The sequence below is a fragment of the Mya arenaria genome, chromosome 13 (genome assembly GCF_026914265.1).
Source record: "Mya arenaria isolate MELC-2E11 chromosome 13, ASM2691426v1".
NCBI classification, from domain to species: domain Eukaryota; kingdom Metazoa; phylum Mollusca; class Bivalvia; order Myida; family Myidae; genus Mya; species Mya arenaria.
Window position 1 is genome coordinate 2,743,134 of NC_069134.1, and position 13,505 is coordinate 2,756,638.

The following is a 13,505-nucleotide window of genomic DNA, read 5'->3' on the forward strand; positions in this document are numbered from 1 at the left end:
GAATGTTATATGTTTAATATTTAAGATAAATACATTATGCCTGATTATGAAATAATCTTACCGCTACAGACTACACTCCGAACACAAGTTTAAACATAACAACATGTATCTTTTATACAATTATGACATTAATCTTTTTAACTTTAACAAGGTTATGCATAATCGACCCATTGGCAGGCAGTTGTATAATATGACAGGAGGGATGAAGACCACACATTCTTATTTGAATAGGTACCTGGTATGCAATAACTAAAACTAGACATTAATAAGATAAAATACCTGCAATGTAATGGTAGGATTACCAATACCATTTAAGTTTTGTTTTAAATTAATTCAAGAAAATATATTATCAAGCACATACAAAACATGTAACTGATAAAAATTAGGGCAAATGGCCTTTTATTAATTTATTATAAAATATGTTATAATTCTGACACTGTGAATGTCCTCAGGGACGGGCAATATAAAAATATTCATGTAGCTATGATATAATTAATAAATACAAAAGCAAAGCTTCACAGACACACCAAATGCCAACACAAAAGAACCTCAATAAAATTCTGTCATATAAATATACAATCTATAACATTCTGCTGCAGAAACAGGTGAAATATGCTTCAACTCTTCTCGATTTGTTTATGTAAAAACACACGGTTCTACTACAGTTCTACTACATGAAGCAAACATTTGAGGCCGCACAGACTTGACAAGATCGCCAGCTCTCGTCTGTTGATTATCTGTTTTCAGTAAAAAAAAAAGGCCCATAACATTTAAAAAACGTTTTAAAGCGTTAAAAACCAATGCCATCTTACCCTCAAGGTGTCTTTAGTTCTTATATGAAAATCCCAAATACAAGGCATTTGGTGTAAACTTCTTGTGTTTTAAAGACACTTGGAAATTATGTACACATATAACATGCTTCTTCCTTGAAAAGTTTTAAATATTTGTTCAGATGACATCTTTAACATTTACAAACACTGGTAATTTAGATTTATTTGTTTGTGCTATAATACAATAAATATTTGCAAATATGCAATGACAACAAAGAAGCCTAGGTTTTGACAATAACATGACTTTTTTCCTTGAAAACAGAACTTATGAGCTGTAACAAGAGACATCTTCATAAGATTCACTATTTTGTACATGTATATAAAATGGCAGTACAAGTTGATGTTTCTAAAAGATAAATAACAAAACAGGATTGAATGCTCCACTGTTACAGTAACACATATAATCGATAAACGCTCTTGAAATAAATGGTGTAATTAGAAATAAATAGAATGACTTTGAAAGACAAATCTTTTGACAATATTTCACATACAACCACAACAAATCTGGACAAATTATCCTTATCACAGTAATGATATCAACAAAAGCCAAAATGTAATGGAGTTATATTTGTTCTGTACAATTGCATGAGCTTAGACTTCAGATATTGGTTTAAACCAGTAAATACATGTCAATAGTGTGAATAATTATGAAGTGAAGAACTATGAATATGCATGTATTAGGAACTAATGATTCTTAAAAATAATGTTCTTAACAAAAAGTGGTAACTAAGATGCCTATTTAAAAATGATATTTAACAAACTTACATTTATCAAAATATTACAGGATTTGAAGCATAGACTGTGTAAAGACTTTTAAGTGAGCATAAATGGATCCCACTGCTTAATCACTAATGTGATGTTGCTGTGTCAGCAGTAGAACTCCGCTTGGCTTGGTCAAGGCAACCTGTACATTCAGCACTCTGTTATTCATGTATACTGGAAGTCAAGTGTTGCTGTTCAGTCCATGTGGAGTGTTTTTTAATGTCAGCATTAACATCATTTTGAGAGTTCTCTGCATTGTATTCTTCAATGGCAATGTCTTCACATTTTTCACTGTTGCCAACATGTTGCTGATCTTCAGTTGTGTTGTCAATATCTGCCACTATTTTATTTTTATTTTCGTTGATGTTATCAGAGACGTCCTTAACATTATTATCTCTTTGTTTCCCAGGACAAATATTCTTTGAATTTTGTTCACAACTTTTTGGTGTACAGATAGGGGAGCCCTCCATGGGATCATATGATGAGGTAAGACTGTAAATAGGTGTGCTCGGAACATAGTGAGGTCTCCTTCCAGTCCCATGCGAGTTGTCTGATGATTCACCTGAACTTCTAGGCAGGGAATTACCATCACTTTTGTCATATGAGGATGTCTCTTTATCATAAATTGGAGTGCATGGTGCATAATGGGGTGTTTCTTGATTAAAGTACTGACTGTATGATCTTGTGTAAAGGTCATTAGTAACTGGAAATAAGCTCCCTACATTTATCACAGGTACATCTGTTTTATAATCAACATTTCCTGTAGCATTCACTTCCTGATTGCTATTTTCCTGTACATTGCTGTCAGAACAAAAGGATTTTTCTTCAGAATTATCTTCATAGAGACTTTTATCAATGTTAGCATCCTCAATAGTGGCATCTGAGTCCCCATCAACATCAATATGTTCAACAGTTTCACCATCAGATTCATCAGCTATTTCAAAGGTTTTGTGGCTTTCAACAACAGAGCATTCAATAATGTCATCTTTGTCACTGTCAACATCACTCTCACCATTGTCTACTACCACATCAACATCACTGTCCGAGTCCACTGTCTCTTCAACATCTGTGATATCTTCAACATCAACAACATCAGCTGAATCTTGGGATTCAGGCTCGCGGAGAAAGGCATGATCACAGGTTATGAATGATCCTTCACCTACAACATATCTATCCCTGTCTGATTGACAAGGTGTAGACGGGGACACCATTAGATGTGCTCCTTGACTAGAAAGGAAATTTTCCGCATTTCTTTGTATATCATCTGTCCTGCTGCCCTGTTCAAGACCAATGATGACAGGCTCGGTTATATCTTCCACACATACTTTTTGAGTGTCACTTGAGGTAGATGGAGCACTAACTTCATTAACAACATCTATATCAGAGTCATCAGATACTGTCTCAACATCTATAAATTGATTATCTAAATTCTGGTGTACTAAATTTATAAGAGGTTTTCCTTGATCTCTTTCTGTGCTTGTAGGAGAATCGTAAGCATTTACATTATGAGGCTTCTGTTTCCTCATGTGTTTTTGAGATCCATTACTGGCTGAATTTTTCCAAGGAAACTGACATGGTCGGCCAACAAGGCTTGAGAAGGAGGGTAATGTTGACTCATTATCAATGTCTGTACATGAGCTGATATCACTGGACTGAATTTTGTCTTCAGTAGAATTTCCTTCTGCTAAACTGTTTGTCATCTGCACAGACAAAATGTTTGAAGTATTTGCTGTTTTACTGGACTTTTTATGACCAAACGGATGCTTCTTGAACTTCTTAAGGTTGAAGACATCATTAGGGTTGACCAGTTTATTTGGATCAGTGTTAAGGGTGACTGGTGAATGGTTGACGTCTGGTTTGTCGTTGAACAGGGAGCCAATGTAGTCATTGGTGGAGATAGTCCTGTTGATGGATTCTATCTCCTGGTCAAGGACAGCTGCCTGGGTGGCTGTGATATCATTAAATGCTACGTCCTGCACATTCAGAGTGCTATCCTCTTCCTCTTCAGGTACCAGTTTACTGGTTCTCCGTTTGCGGTGTATGCCTTTCTTTCCCTCAATTGAATCTTCTGGCATTGCTTCCGTGTCAGAATTGCTGTCAGCATCAGAATCACTTGTAAAACAAGGTGAGTGAACATTGTCATCCATACTTTTACTTTCTTCAGTGGCATTTACTGCTCTAGGGCTTTTAAAAGACTCTTCTGTGGTAGACGTATTGCTGCTTTGTTCCTGTTTATCCTTCTTATGTTTTTTCTTTTTTGATTTGTGTTTATGTTTCAAGCTTTGTAAATGGTCTTTCTCCTTTTTGTGTTTCTTGTGTTTTCCACTTTCTTTTTGTTTGTGCTTCTTTTTAGATTTTGAGCTCTTCTTTCTGTATTCAACAATTTCAATACTTGACCGACCTGTTTTTACTTTATGCTTCCTTGAAGTGATTGAAAAGAAGCTTGAATCAGTTTCCTCATCTGAGTCTGATTTGGATGAAGGTTGTCTCTGAGGCTTATAACTGTGACCATGTGATTCATCTCTCCAAAACATACTGTCTGTGGGGGTATATGTGGGATGGGACTTCAATCTTACTTTAATTGGCAATCTAGCAGACCTTGGAACATCCTGGTCAGGGGAGGAAGACTGTGATTCTTGTGAAAAGCTTCCTATTCTAAGTCTTATATTTGGCGATGTTCTGACAGGCGAGCGTGATCTTGATCTTGAGGCACTTCTCATTGTCACCCTTAGAACTGGTGACCCTGCCTGGCTTGCACTTTCTGTTCCAGCGTGAGAATGCTTCCTCTTTTTATACTTTTTAGGCCTTGATCTTTGTGGCTCATGTCGCTTCTCTTTATTAGTGTCTTGACCTTTGAGATCATCGCTTCTGGTGTCCTCTCTGTTCTTTCGATGTTTTCTCTTCTTCTCCCTCTTCATTTCGTCATCCCCGGGGTATGAGGTGCCAGTGATCATCACATCTGAGTCAGAGTCGGCTCCGGACGACAGTCTGATTGGACTCCTCTCATTCCAGGGCTTTTCCACATCAACGATTTCCACATCGCTGCTGTCTGAGTTCGTATGGTTGATTTCCCTTGGGCTGCTAATGGGTCTACTGGTACAAATCGCCCGTACTCTGTCATTCACCATGCCATACACATTGGGAAAACTAGGAAAACCACTGATGTACTGGCAAGGTGGGAATGCTGGACAAGAAGTGGTGAACAAGCTGACTGGCTGCATGTGGGCTGGTGGTGGGCTGGGAGGCCGATATGTAGGAGAATCCCATCCAGATGCAGATGGTGGAGCAAACAGATCAGACCTGTAAATAACATATGAATCTTTTACTAATTTCTAAAATTAATCATAACCCAACTTTTTTTTAAATGAAAGTGTAACTAATCAACTAGAATATAAGTTCTGTATCATGTAGCATGTAAGAGGGATTCTAAAAGCTGATAAATGTCAATCAAGAAAAACAGCCCGTTTGAGTGTGAGGAGGTCATGCCCAAAGCAGGGTAAAGTGGCCTAGACCTATTTTGAAATTGTTTCCGAAGTCATTTGTATTTATTTCAAGGTACTACAGAAACTTGTATCAGAAATGATGAAATCCACTATTTTTTAACATCTTGCTATTTATGATTTTACCTTGAGATCAGTCATATATAATAATGATAATAAATATTTCTTCTTATATTTTCTTGAGCACAACTTTTCAACTCTCAGCTTGTGGTATTAATACACTGCTGTCATTTTGATTGTTTTCTACTCAAAATACATATTACATTGTTGAGAGACATTCCCTGCCTTAAACATAAATGCACCTTTTTCCTGTTCATTTACCAATTCAGAGAAAAAAGATACAGCGTACAGTGCTACATAACTTGTGTTTTAACAAATGAAATGATTCTTGCTATCCTTTAATCTACTGAAAATTCATCCCAGGTATATGTAAAATTTTACATTTAATATGTGAGTCTTAATTTACGCTGACAATAAGGAAGATACTGGTTTTGTGTATTGCAAAACAGGCACCTGTGTGAATATTTTCAACGGAAATCATATTAGAATGGTTTTGTAATATAACAATGTTTTTTCAAGATTTACGGTCATTCATGTTAAGGAACATTACACAAAATGACTAGCACTGGATTACTTTTAAGTGAAAGATGTAGGTAAATGTAAGACAGATGGTCACTCTGATTAGTATAAAAATGGTTTGCATCAAATATGTTATGTAGAGTGTAAATTTAGGATTTGATTCATACTTTTGATTCATTTAATTCAGTACCAAGTAATGACCTAATTTTGCAAATCCATAAGTCACTTCTCAAGAAATTTGCACGCAATTGTTTCAATTGTTTCAAGTATTTAAGAAGCTTTGTTGACATGCTACAGCTGTTTACCAGTGCATGTAATTGAAAATATTGCACCAAAGTACCTTTGGTTTCGCACATTTTGGTTGTGAAATAACAACTTTGTTATGCAAAATCTTCTGAAAGTTAACATTGATTTTCTAGATTTAAAGTTGTTTTTTTAATTTTACATAATACAGTGTTGTCTGTTTGTTTGAATTGTTTTAAGTATAAGATATAAAATATTTCTCATGATTTTAAGGAGAGCAATCTGTTATCAACATTTGATATCTGTGGAAAAGAACAGAGGAACGGTTAGTCATGATATACTTCATGAAAGGAATAAAGTACATGGAAATATATACATTCATTAAAGTAACTGAATACATCTGTTTAAGAAGTTTCTTTTTATCATATTTGTATAAATTCATCATGGCCCCATTGTTACAATTAATTTTGAATTAAAATACATAAAATCCTTGTTCTTCTACAAGTGTATTTCACTTTTCCAAAGCCCCCTTCTTCTCATCAATATTTTCACATGTTAATTGTTTATGTACAAATAAATAGAATCTTCAGTTCATTGTGAGTTGAATGAGATTGAGAGATGTACAATTAAGTGACATTACAGTCCATGAACCACTTATGATACTTTCTAAATGAAATGTTTACAAGATCACTTGTTTATAATTGTAAAAACATCAATTAGTTTGTAAATATTTTTATTATACTCGATGAAAACAGGCCCCAACCCGAAACTTCTTTAGCTTAACAGGGTTAAGTAGCTTATTTCAATGAGGCAAAATATAAGCTTAAGTTTGATTTTGTTGAATGAGATATTATTTTTTTTGTGATTATCATAAAAATAACTCCTATTTAACAACTATAACCTCTTGAAGAAGTAAATATTATGCAAATTATATCAAAACAAAAATATTGAGCTTAGCAGTTTTCACTTTTTAAGATCAACTGAGTTACGGCAGATGTGCCTAAAATAAGGCTTCTTTATGGCTATGTACATATGTTTTTGTGAAAAGTGTATCATAAATTGAGCAACATTTTGAAAATGAAAAATAAATTTTGATAGGCCATAACTTTTAAGCTCACCTGTGACCAGTAGCAGCTGTAGACAGATCCTCCTGAGGGTATGAGCGCACAATAGGTGGAAAAGTCCCAAGGAAGTTTGATAATCCCATGGGGAGGGTGAAGTCGGGCGTTAGGGAGCTGGGGCCAGGGCGGCTAGGGGGAGGGGGCGATGAGATCACCATCACATCACTGTCATTGCCATCATCCTCTCCTGCTGGGGAAGAAAACCAGCATACTTTTTAGTATAAATCAAAAGCAAATGTGTTTACTTTTTTTAAAAACATCCTTTCTCAAAGAATGTGTAGATATATAAATATTTTGTAAACATTTCAAATAATAATAATTCAAAAGCATAAAATATATTTGATTAATTGTTCAAAAACAGTTAGTTTTACTAAATTACATTTTTGCAGTAGAATTTCTTTTCGATTTAATCTTGAACCAAGTTTTTAATAAACATATTCTAGGAGAGAGAATGGGATTTTAAAAAGAGTAAAAGCATATCTATGTCTTTCAATAACTTTTGATGCTACGTTCTAAGACAAGTTGAGATTGATATTCAAAGATTTCAAAGGTCTGACTTAAGTATTTTTGTGCAATTGGAACTTTCCAAAATTGTTGTCTCCGCCAAACATAAGACCATGTTTTTAAATTTATTGATTGTTCTACACAGTAGGTAACTTATTGATTGTTCTACACAGTAGGTAACTTAATGATTGTTCTACACAGTAGGTAACTTATTGATTGTTCTACACAGTAGGTAACTTATTGATTGTTCTACACAGTAGGTAACTTAATGATTGTTCTACACAGTAGGTAACTTAATGATTGTTCTACACAGTAGGTAACTTAATGATTGTTCTACACAGTAGGTAACTTAATGATTGTTCTACACAGTAGGTAACTTAATGATTGTTCTACACAGTAGGTAACTTAATGATTGATTGTTCTACACAGTAGGTAACTTAATGATTGTTCTACACAGTAGGTAACTTAATGATTGATTGTTCTACACAGTAGGTAACTTAATGATTGATTGTTCTACACAGTAGGTAACTTAATGATTGTTCTACACAGTAGGTAACTTAATGATTGATTGTTCTACACAGTAGGTAACTTAATGATTGATTGTTCTACACAGTAGGTAACTTAATGATTGATCGCATTTTAATTTGTATGACTAGGCAAATGTAAATAAATGTAAATGCAACTTAGAAGTGTTTCATACTGCTTTATTTTTAAGCATATTTAAGTTATCTCAATAATCAATATGATTATATCATGATCATAATTGAAAGGGCGTGTATGTTCAATTAGACTTACTTACAATGCCTAGCTATCAATTAACACTTTGCTTTTTTTAACGAGAAAGCCTAGCCTAAAAATGCATGTCACATATAATGTTCTACAAAAAAAACGTTATACACAAACAAAATGAGTATATGCACTTTAAAGGAAGAACAGAAAGCCTTGGACTGGTTTAAAGGATCTTAGTCATAACTTTAAATACATCACAGTCCCTGATTAACAAATGGCAACAAGGCTATTTTTATTCATTTCCCTCTACTTTCTTTTCAACACAATAATGTCTTGTGTTTAATTCACACGTTCAAATGTATTGCAAAATCATTGAAATTTTAACTGATGACTCTTTTTTTGTGAACCTAGAGCCTGATGTATAAGCATCTTGGAAAATCTATCTTTAAGAATGTTTTATTTCAGTATACTGATTCAAGTTATTATAACTAAGGAATTTTAGCCAAGAAGACATCATTCATAAGAATCCTGACAATAAAAAAAGAACAAAATATTGATTATTATCAATATATTGGTTTCAAACTGACATAAATTTTCCAGGTTTTAATTTCAATAGATCAATAAACATGTTGGTAGATAGAATTTCTTACTCAGTTGATGGTCAGTGTCAGAGCTTGAGTCGATATTGGGTTCATTGCTGGCTTCATATGAGGTGTTTCGGTCATATGCTGCCATGTGGTAAGGTGACCGTGCAAAGGCCAGGAACTCGCGCATGAAATGCCTGGTGTGGCGGCCGATGTATGGTAACAGGTGCTGGTAAAACTCCTCACTGTCAATGGCGTGCCGCGTGATTACACCCATGATCATGTCCAACACAAATGCCACTTGAGATCCATGTCCCTGTACAATAATATAAATTCAGTTAGGCTTTCTGTATGTGCAAAGTGCATTAGAATACATAACAAGAGATTTTTGTCAAACATTATGCCCCCCCCCCCCCCTCCCCCCGCCCCTGAGCGCCATGTTGTCAGGATTATTTGGACAATTGAGTGAAATTTGCATGGACCGAAATGACAGCTGATTTGTCATTGACATTGGATGCCTTTGAGGCAGTTTTAAGATTATGACCATTCAAAGTGTGAGGATACTAGGTACAGTTTTGAATCATGTTCAGATGATGACTGATATTTGCAAATCAAAATGTATCCTCTTGGCAGGGGGGAATAAGTAAATATGACGAAATTGTAATGATGAATATGAGTTATAACCATGACCTTTGACCTCAAAATCCATAGGAGTCATCAACTGGTCACCCAAAACCTAAATGTCAAGTTTTAGGGTCATGGGAGCAGGCATTGTCAAGTCACACAGACAAGCTTTTTTGCGTTCAAGGTCACTGTGACCTTTGACCCAATGACCCCTTAAATCAAAAGGGGTCATCTACAGGTCAGGCCCAACACCCAAGTCAAGTTTGAGGGCTATGGGTGCAGGCATTGTTGAGTTATCACTCAAAGAACATTTTCGCATTCAAAGTCACTGCGAGCTTGACCTTTGGCCCGATGTACCCAAAAATCAATAGGAGTCATCTACTGTTCAGGCCCAACCTTTAAGTCAAGTTTGAGGGCCATGGGTGCAGGCATTGATGAGTTATAACTCGGACAACCCTTTTATCATTCAAGGTCACTGTAACCTTGACCTTTGACCCGATGACCTCTGAAATCAATAAGGGTCATCTACTGGTCAGGCCCAGCCTCCATGTCAAGTTTGATGATCATTGGTCTTAGCATTGTTGAGTGATCACTCGGACAAGCTTTAAAATCCTTTTACCATTAAAGGTCACTGTGGACAAAACCTTTGACCCGATGACCCCTAAAATCAATAGGGGTCATCTACTGGTCATGCCCAACCTTAGTGTCAAGTTTTGTGACCATACGTCCAGGAATTGTTAAGATATCACTCGGACAAGCTTTGGACTACCGACGGACCGACCGACCTACCCACTGACATGTGCAAAACAATATATCGCTCTTCTTCGAAGGGGGGCATAATAAAGATAACCTGACTCATATGTTATTAATCATTCACATCAATTAATACTTAATGAGTATTTCTATGCACTTGTCAGACAAGACCTAAGTCAAACCTCTAACCTGAAGCAGAGCATTGAGTTCTCTGTTGAGCCAGGGTACAAGCCTGTGGGTCTGGGCTGGGTTCTCCCTGAAGAAGGTGGCTGATGTTTCCCGCACTCTCCTCCGAGTCCTCATGCTGTCCTCCTTCAGCCTCAGTCGCTGCAGGTAGACACTGCGTCGGAACTCGCTGTTGGCAGGTTGGCGGAGGCGGCGGTAGTTTGGTATGGGCAAATGTCGAGATGGCCGCTGTAGAAGTCGACTCTCGATCTCCTGGTGGATGTTGGAGGCCAGGTCAGCATATCTATGGTCCGTCACAGTCGTCCTTATGGTGAGAACAAAACTAAATTAGTGAGGAGTTGATGAGTTATGATACAGTAAACAGTTAGTGAGATATGATGTACTGAGCAGTTTATAAGTTATGATGCAGTAAATAGTAATAAGTTATGATGCATAGAATTCATAACAGTTAAACTGCTATGTGCAGTATTGATATAAGATTTTATTGCAAATGAATTCATCTATGATGTTTATAATAGTATTTAGTTGAACCACTCAAAAGCTTAATTTTCAAACAGGACTAATGAAAATGTTATTCATTTATATTTACATACCTGTACCTGAAGCGAGCACCCGGTGGGACAAGGTCCCACATATGGTGCAGGCTGGTCGGCAGTCTCTCCTCCGGCTTGGGAAGGTGGTACTCCTGAAAGTCATCATATGAGCGCACACTGTGGACAATACTGCTGAACTTCTGCTTGCATAGGGGACATTCTGCCTTCACCTTAGACCACTCCATAAGACAAACGAAACAAAACATGTGATAGCAGCTGTCTGTAAATGACTTATTTTCCAGTTTACTCAGGCATATAGCACAGTTGGGCTCTGGGGATGAGTTCGGAGACCTGGTTGAGTTTGTAGCCCCATCAGGATCAGAGCTGGACATGGCGGTGGGAACTTGAGAGCCACCTGCAGATGTGCTTGTACCATCCCCACCATCTGTTCCCTGGCCAGGATGGCTCAACTGTGTAGACTGGGTAGAATGGGGACCCATTCCTCCCACACTCTTTGATTTTCTTCTCGAACGTTTAGAGAGAGCTACAGATTCCAAGGTCTCATTTCCAACTTCTGTCCTTTTCTTTGATGCCGACAGACTTGATTCTTCTTCATCAAGCTGAATTCTTTTCCGCCTTTTCTTTCGAGGGCTTTTCCTTTTATCATTATCCATTCCTGAAAAGTGAAAATAGTCATAACCTAAATGATACTAAATAGTATACATGTATATTGAGAGTCACAATTTAAACCAATCACATGGAAAGGAGAACCCAATTTTTTATACAAAGTTTTATGAATACTAGTATTCATCTAATTTTGATACAGTTTAACAATATCTGTTGTTATTCTGATTAGGTTTTCTCTCAGTAAATGGCACAAGTCAGCTATAAGTCTGCATTTTTTTTTTATTCCACTCAATAAGATATATCTCAAAGAAGTTGGCGACCGATACAGAGACTGTTGGTGCAGGCATCTTCATGTTATCACTTAGGACAAGACTTTGGTCTTCAAGATCATTATGACCTTGAGCTTTGGACCTTATGACCCCAAAATCAATTGGGTTTGTCTTCTGGTCACATTCAACCTACATGTCAAGTTTGAGTACCACAGGTCTATGCTTTTTTTAGTTATCACTAGGATTAGTTTTTCGCATTCAAGGACACTGTGACCTTGACCTGATGACATAAAATTAAATAGGGTCCATCTACTGGTCACATCCAAACTTAATGTCAAGTTTGAGGGCCATGGGTGCAAGCATTGTCAAGTTATCACTTAGGCAAGCTTTACACAATCAAAGTCGCTTTGACCTTTTACCTGATGATGTCAAAATCAATAGAGATCATCTGGTCAGACTCAGGCTCCATGTCAGGTTTGAGGACCAAAGGTATAGGCATATTGAGTTATCAGTCAGACAAGCTTTTCAGGTTCAAGGTCACAGTGACCTTAAACTTTGAAACCCAAATTAATATGGGTCATCTTCTGGTCAAGTGAAACCATCAAGTCAAGTTTTAGGACCATTGTCACTGTGACAAACTTTTCGTAATCAATATCACCATGACCTTGACCTTTCAGCCAATGACCTCAATATCAATAAATGTCATCAACTGGTCATTCCCCACCCCCAAGTCTAGGTCCAGGCAAGTTGTCAAGTTATTACACCTGGACAAGCTTTGGTCTACCGACATACCAACCCACCCAGATGTGCAAAGCAATATACCCCCTCTTCTTCGAAGGTGGGCATAATTACTTAGATTAACTGTAGATCCCTTGGAGCTCACTGGACCAGATATTGCCTGTGCAAGTTAATATATAACAGAAATAAAGATAATGTTAACCTGATATTGTAAAATGCACTCAGTGTGGGGCTCAAAGCCATGTCTACACTAGCTCAGTTTAAAAATGTCATAAACTCTCCATTTTGACGTTTTAATCTGCAGTAAAAAAAAAAAGTAGGTAGGGTCGGGCAACCTGCACCTAATATATTTTTGCAAAGCTACGGCCAGGCTATTTATTCCCAATGTGTGAAGGGCTATATTGTCTGTGTCTATGGAAATGACTGTAACAGGGTATTTGGCAATTAACTGTAACTCAATCATCAGTCATCAAATATGAGTGAGGTAAAGTATAACAAATAATTTTTGTCAGTACTTGCAACCTGCAGACAGCTAATTAAAGTTTTATCACGTAAGTTGTCTTTAAGATCCACCAAGTTGTGTGTCCAGGCTAACCATCATTAAAAAAAAAGAAGCCTGGACGGCATTTTAGAATGACTAAAGAAAACAGCTGATCTGTTTAAAATTAGATACAATTTAAATATATATCATGTACATCTTATCTGAATAAATATTTACAATTACCTTTTGGAAATTATAACAATATTGACAGTTGTATCTCCTTCACACGACCAGGACATCTAAATTACAAAACGTATATGTTTACTCATCATTTTGTGGAAAAGGACGAATATTGTGACGGAAAATAGAACAATACGAATGTAATCTCAATGTGCATTGGATGAAATGTAAATACATTGGCCAATGGAATGAAGTTTAAGAT

The 13,505-nt window shown here is 36.5% G+C and overlaps 1 protein-coding gene across 2 annotated transcripts; it reads right to left on the reverse strand.

Annotated features, from left to right (window-relative positions):
• Nucleotides 1-13,434, reverse strand: LOC128214352 (E3 ubiquitin-protein ligase Topors-like). Of its 2 annotated transcripts, none has more exons than XM_052920773.1 (6): nt 13,307-13,434; nt 11,009-11,624; nt 10,419-10,719; nt 8,919-9,168; nt 7,033-7,222; nt 1-4,892 (listed from the first exon to the last, which is right to left on the reverse strand). In XM_052920773.1, the coding sequence occupies exons 2-6, from the start codon at nt 11,620-11,622 to the stop codon at nt 1,754-1,756; spliced, it is 4,494 nt and encodes a 1,497-aa protein (XP_052776733.1). In that variant the 5' UTR covers nt 11,623-11,624; nt 13,307-13,434; the 3' UTR covers nt 1-1,753. The 2 variants fall into 2 exon arrangements, with proteins under 2 accessions (XP_052776733.1, XP_052776732.1); XM_052920772.1 differs by having other exon boundaries at nt 7,033-7,225.
• Between the last annotated feature and the right edge of the window lie 71 nt (nt 13,435-13,505).

What these genes read in the sequence shown, in the direction of transcription:
- LOC128214352 (XM_052920772.1), bottom strand. Translation starts at nt 11,622, where the DNA reads ATGGATAATGATAAAAGGAAAAGCCCTCGAAAGAAAAGGCGGAAAAGA. An exon ending in AACTCAATGCTCTGCTTCAG is followed by an intron (nt 9,169 to 10,418) that starts GTTAGAGGTTTG and finishes ATTATTGTACAG; the next exon opens with GGACATGGATCTCAAGTGGC. An exon ending in TGACACTGACCATCAACTGA is followed by an intron (nt 7,226 to 8,918) that starts GTAAGAAATTCT and finishes TTTCTTCCCCAG; the next exon opens with CAGGAGAGGATGATGGCAAT.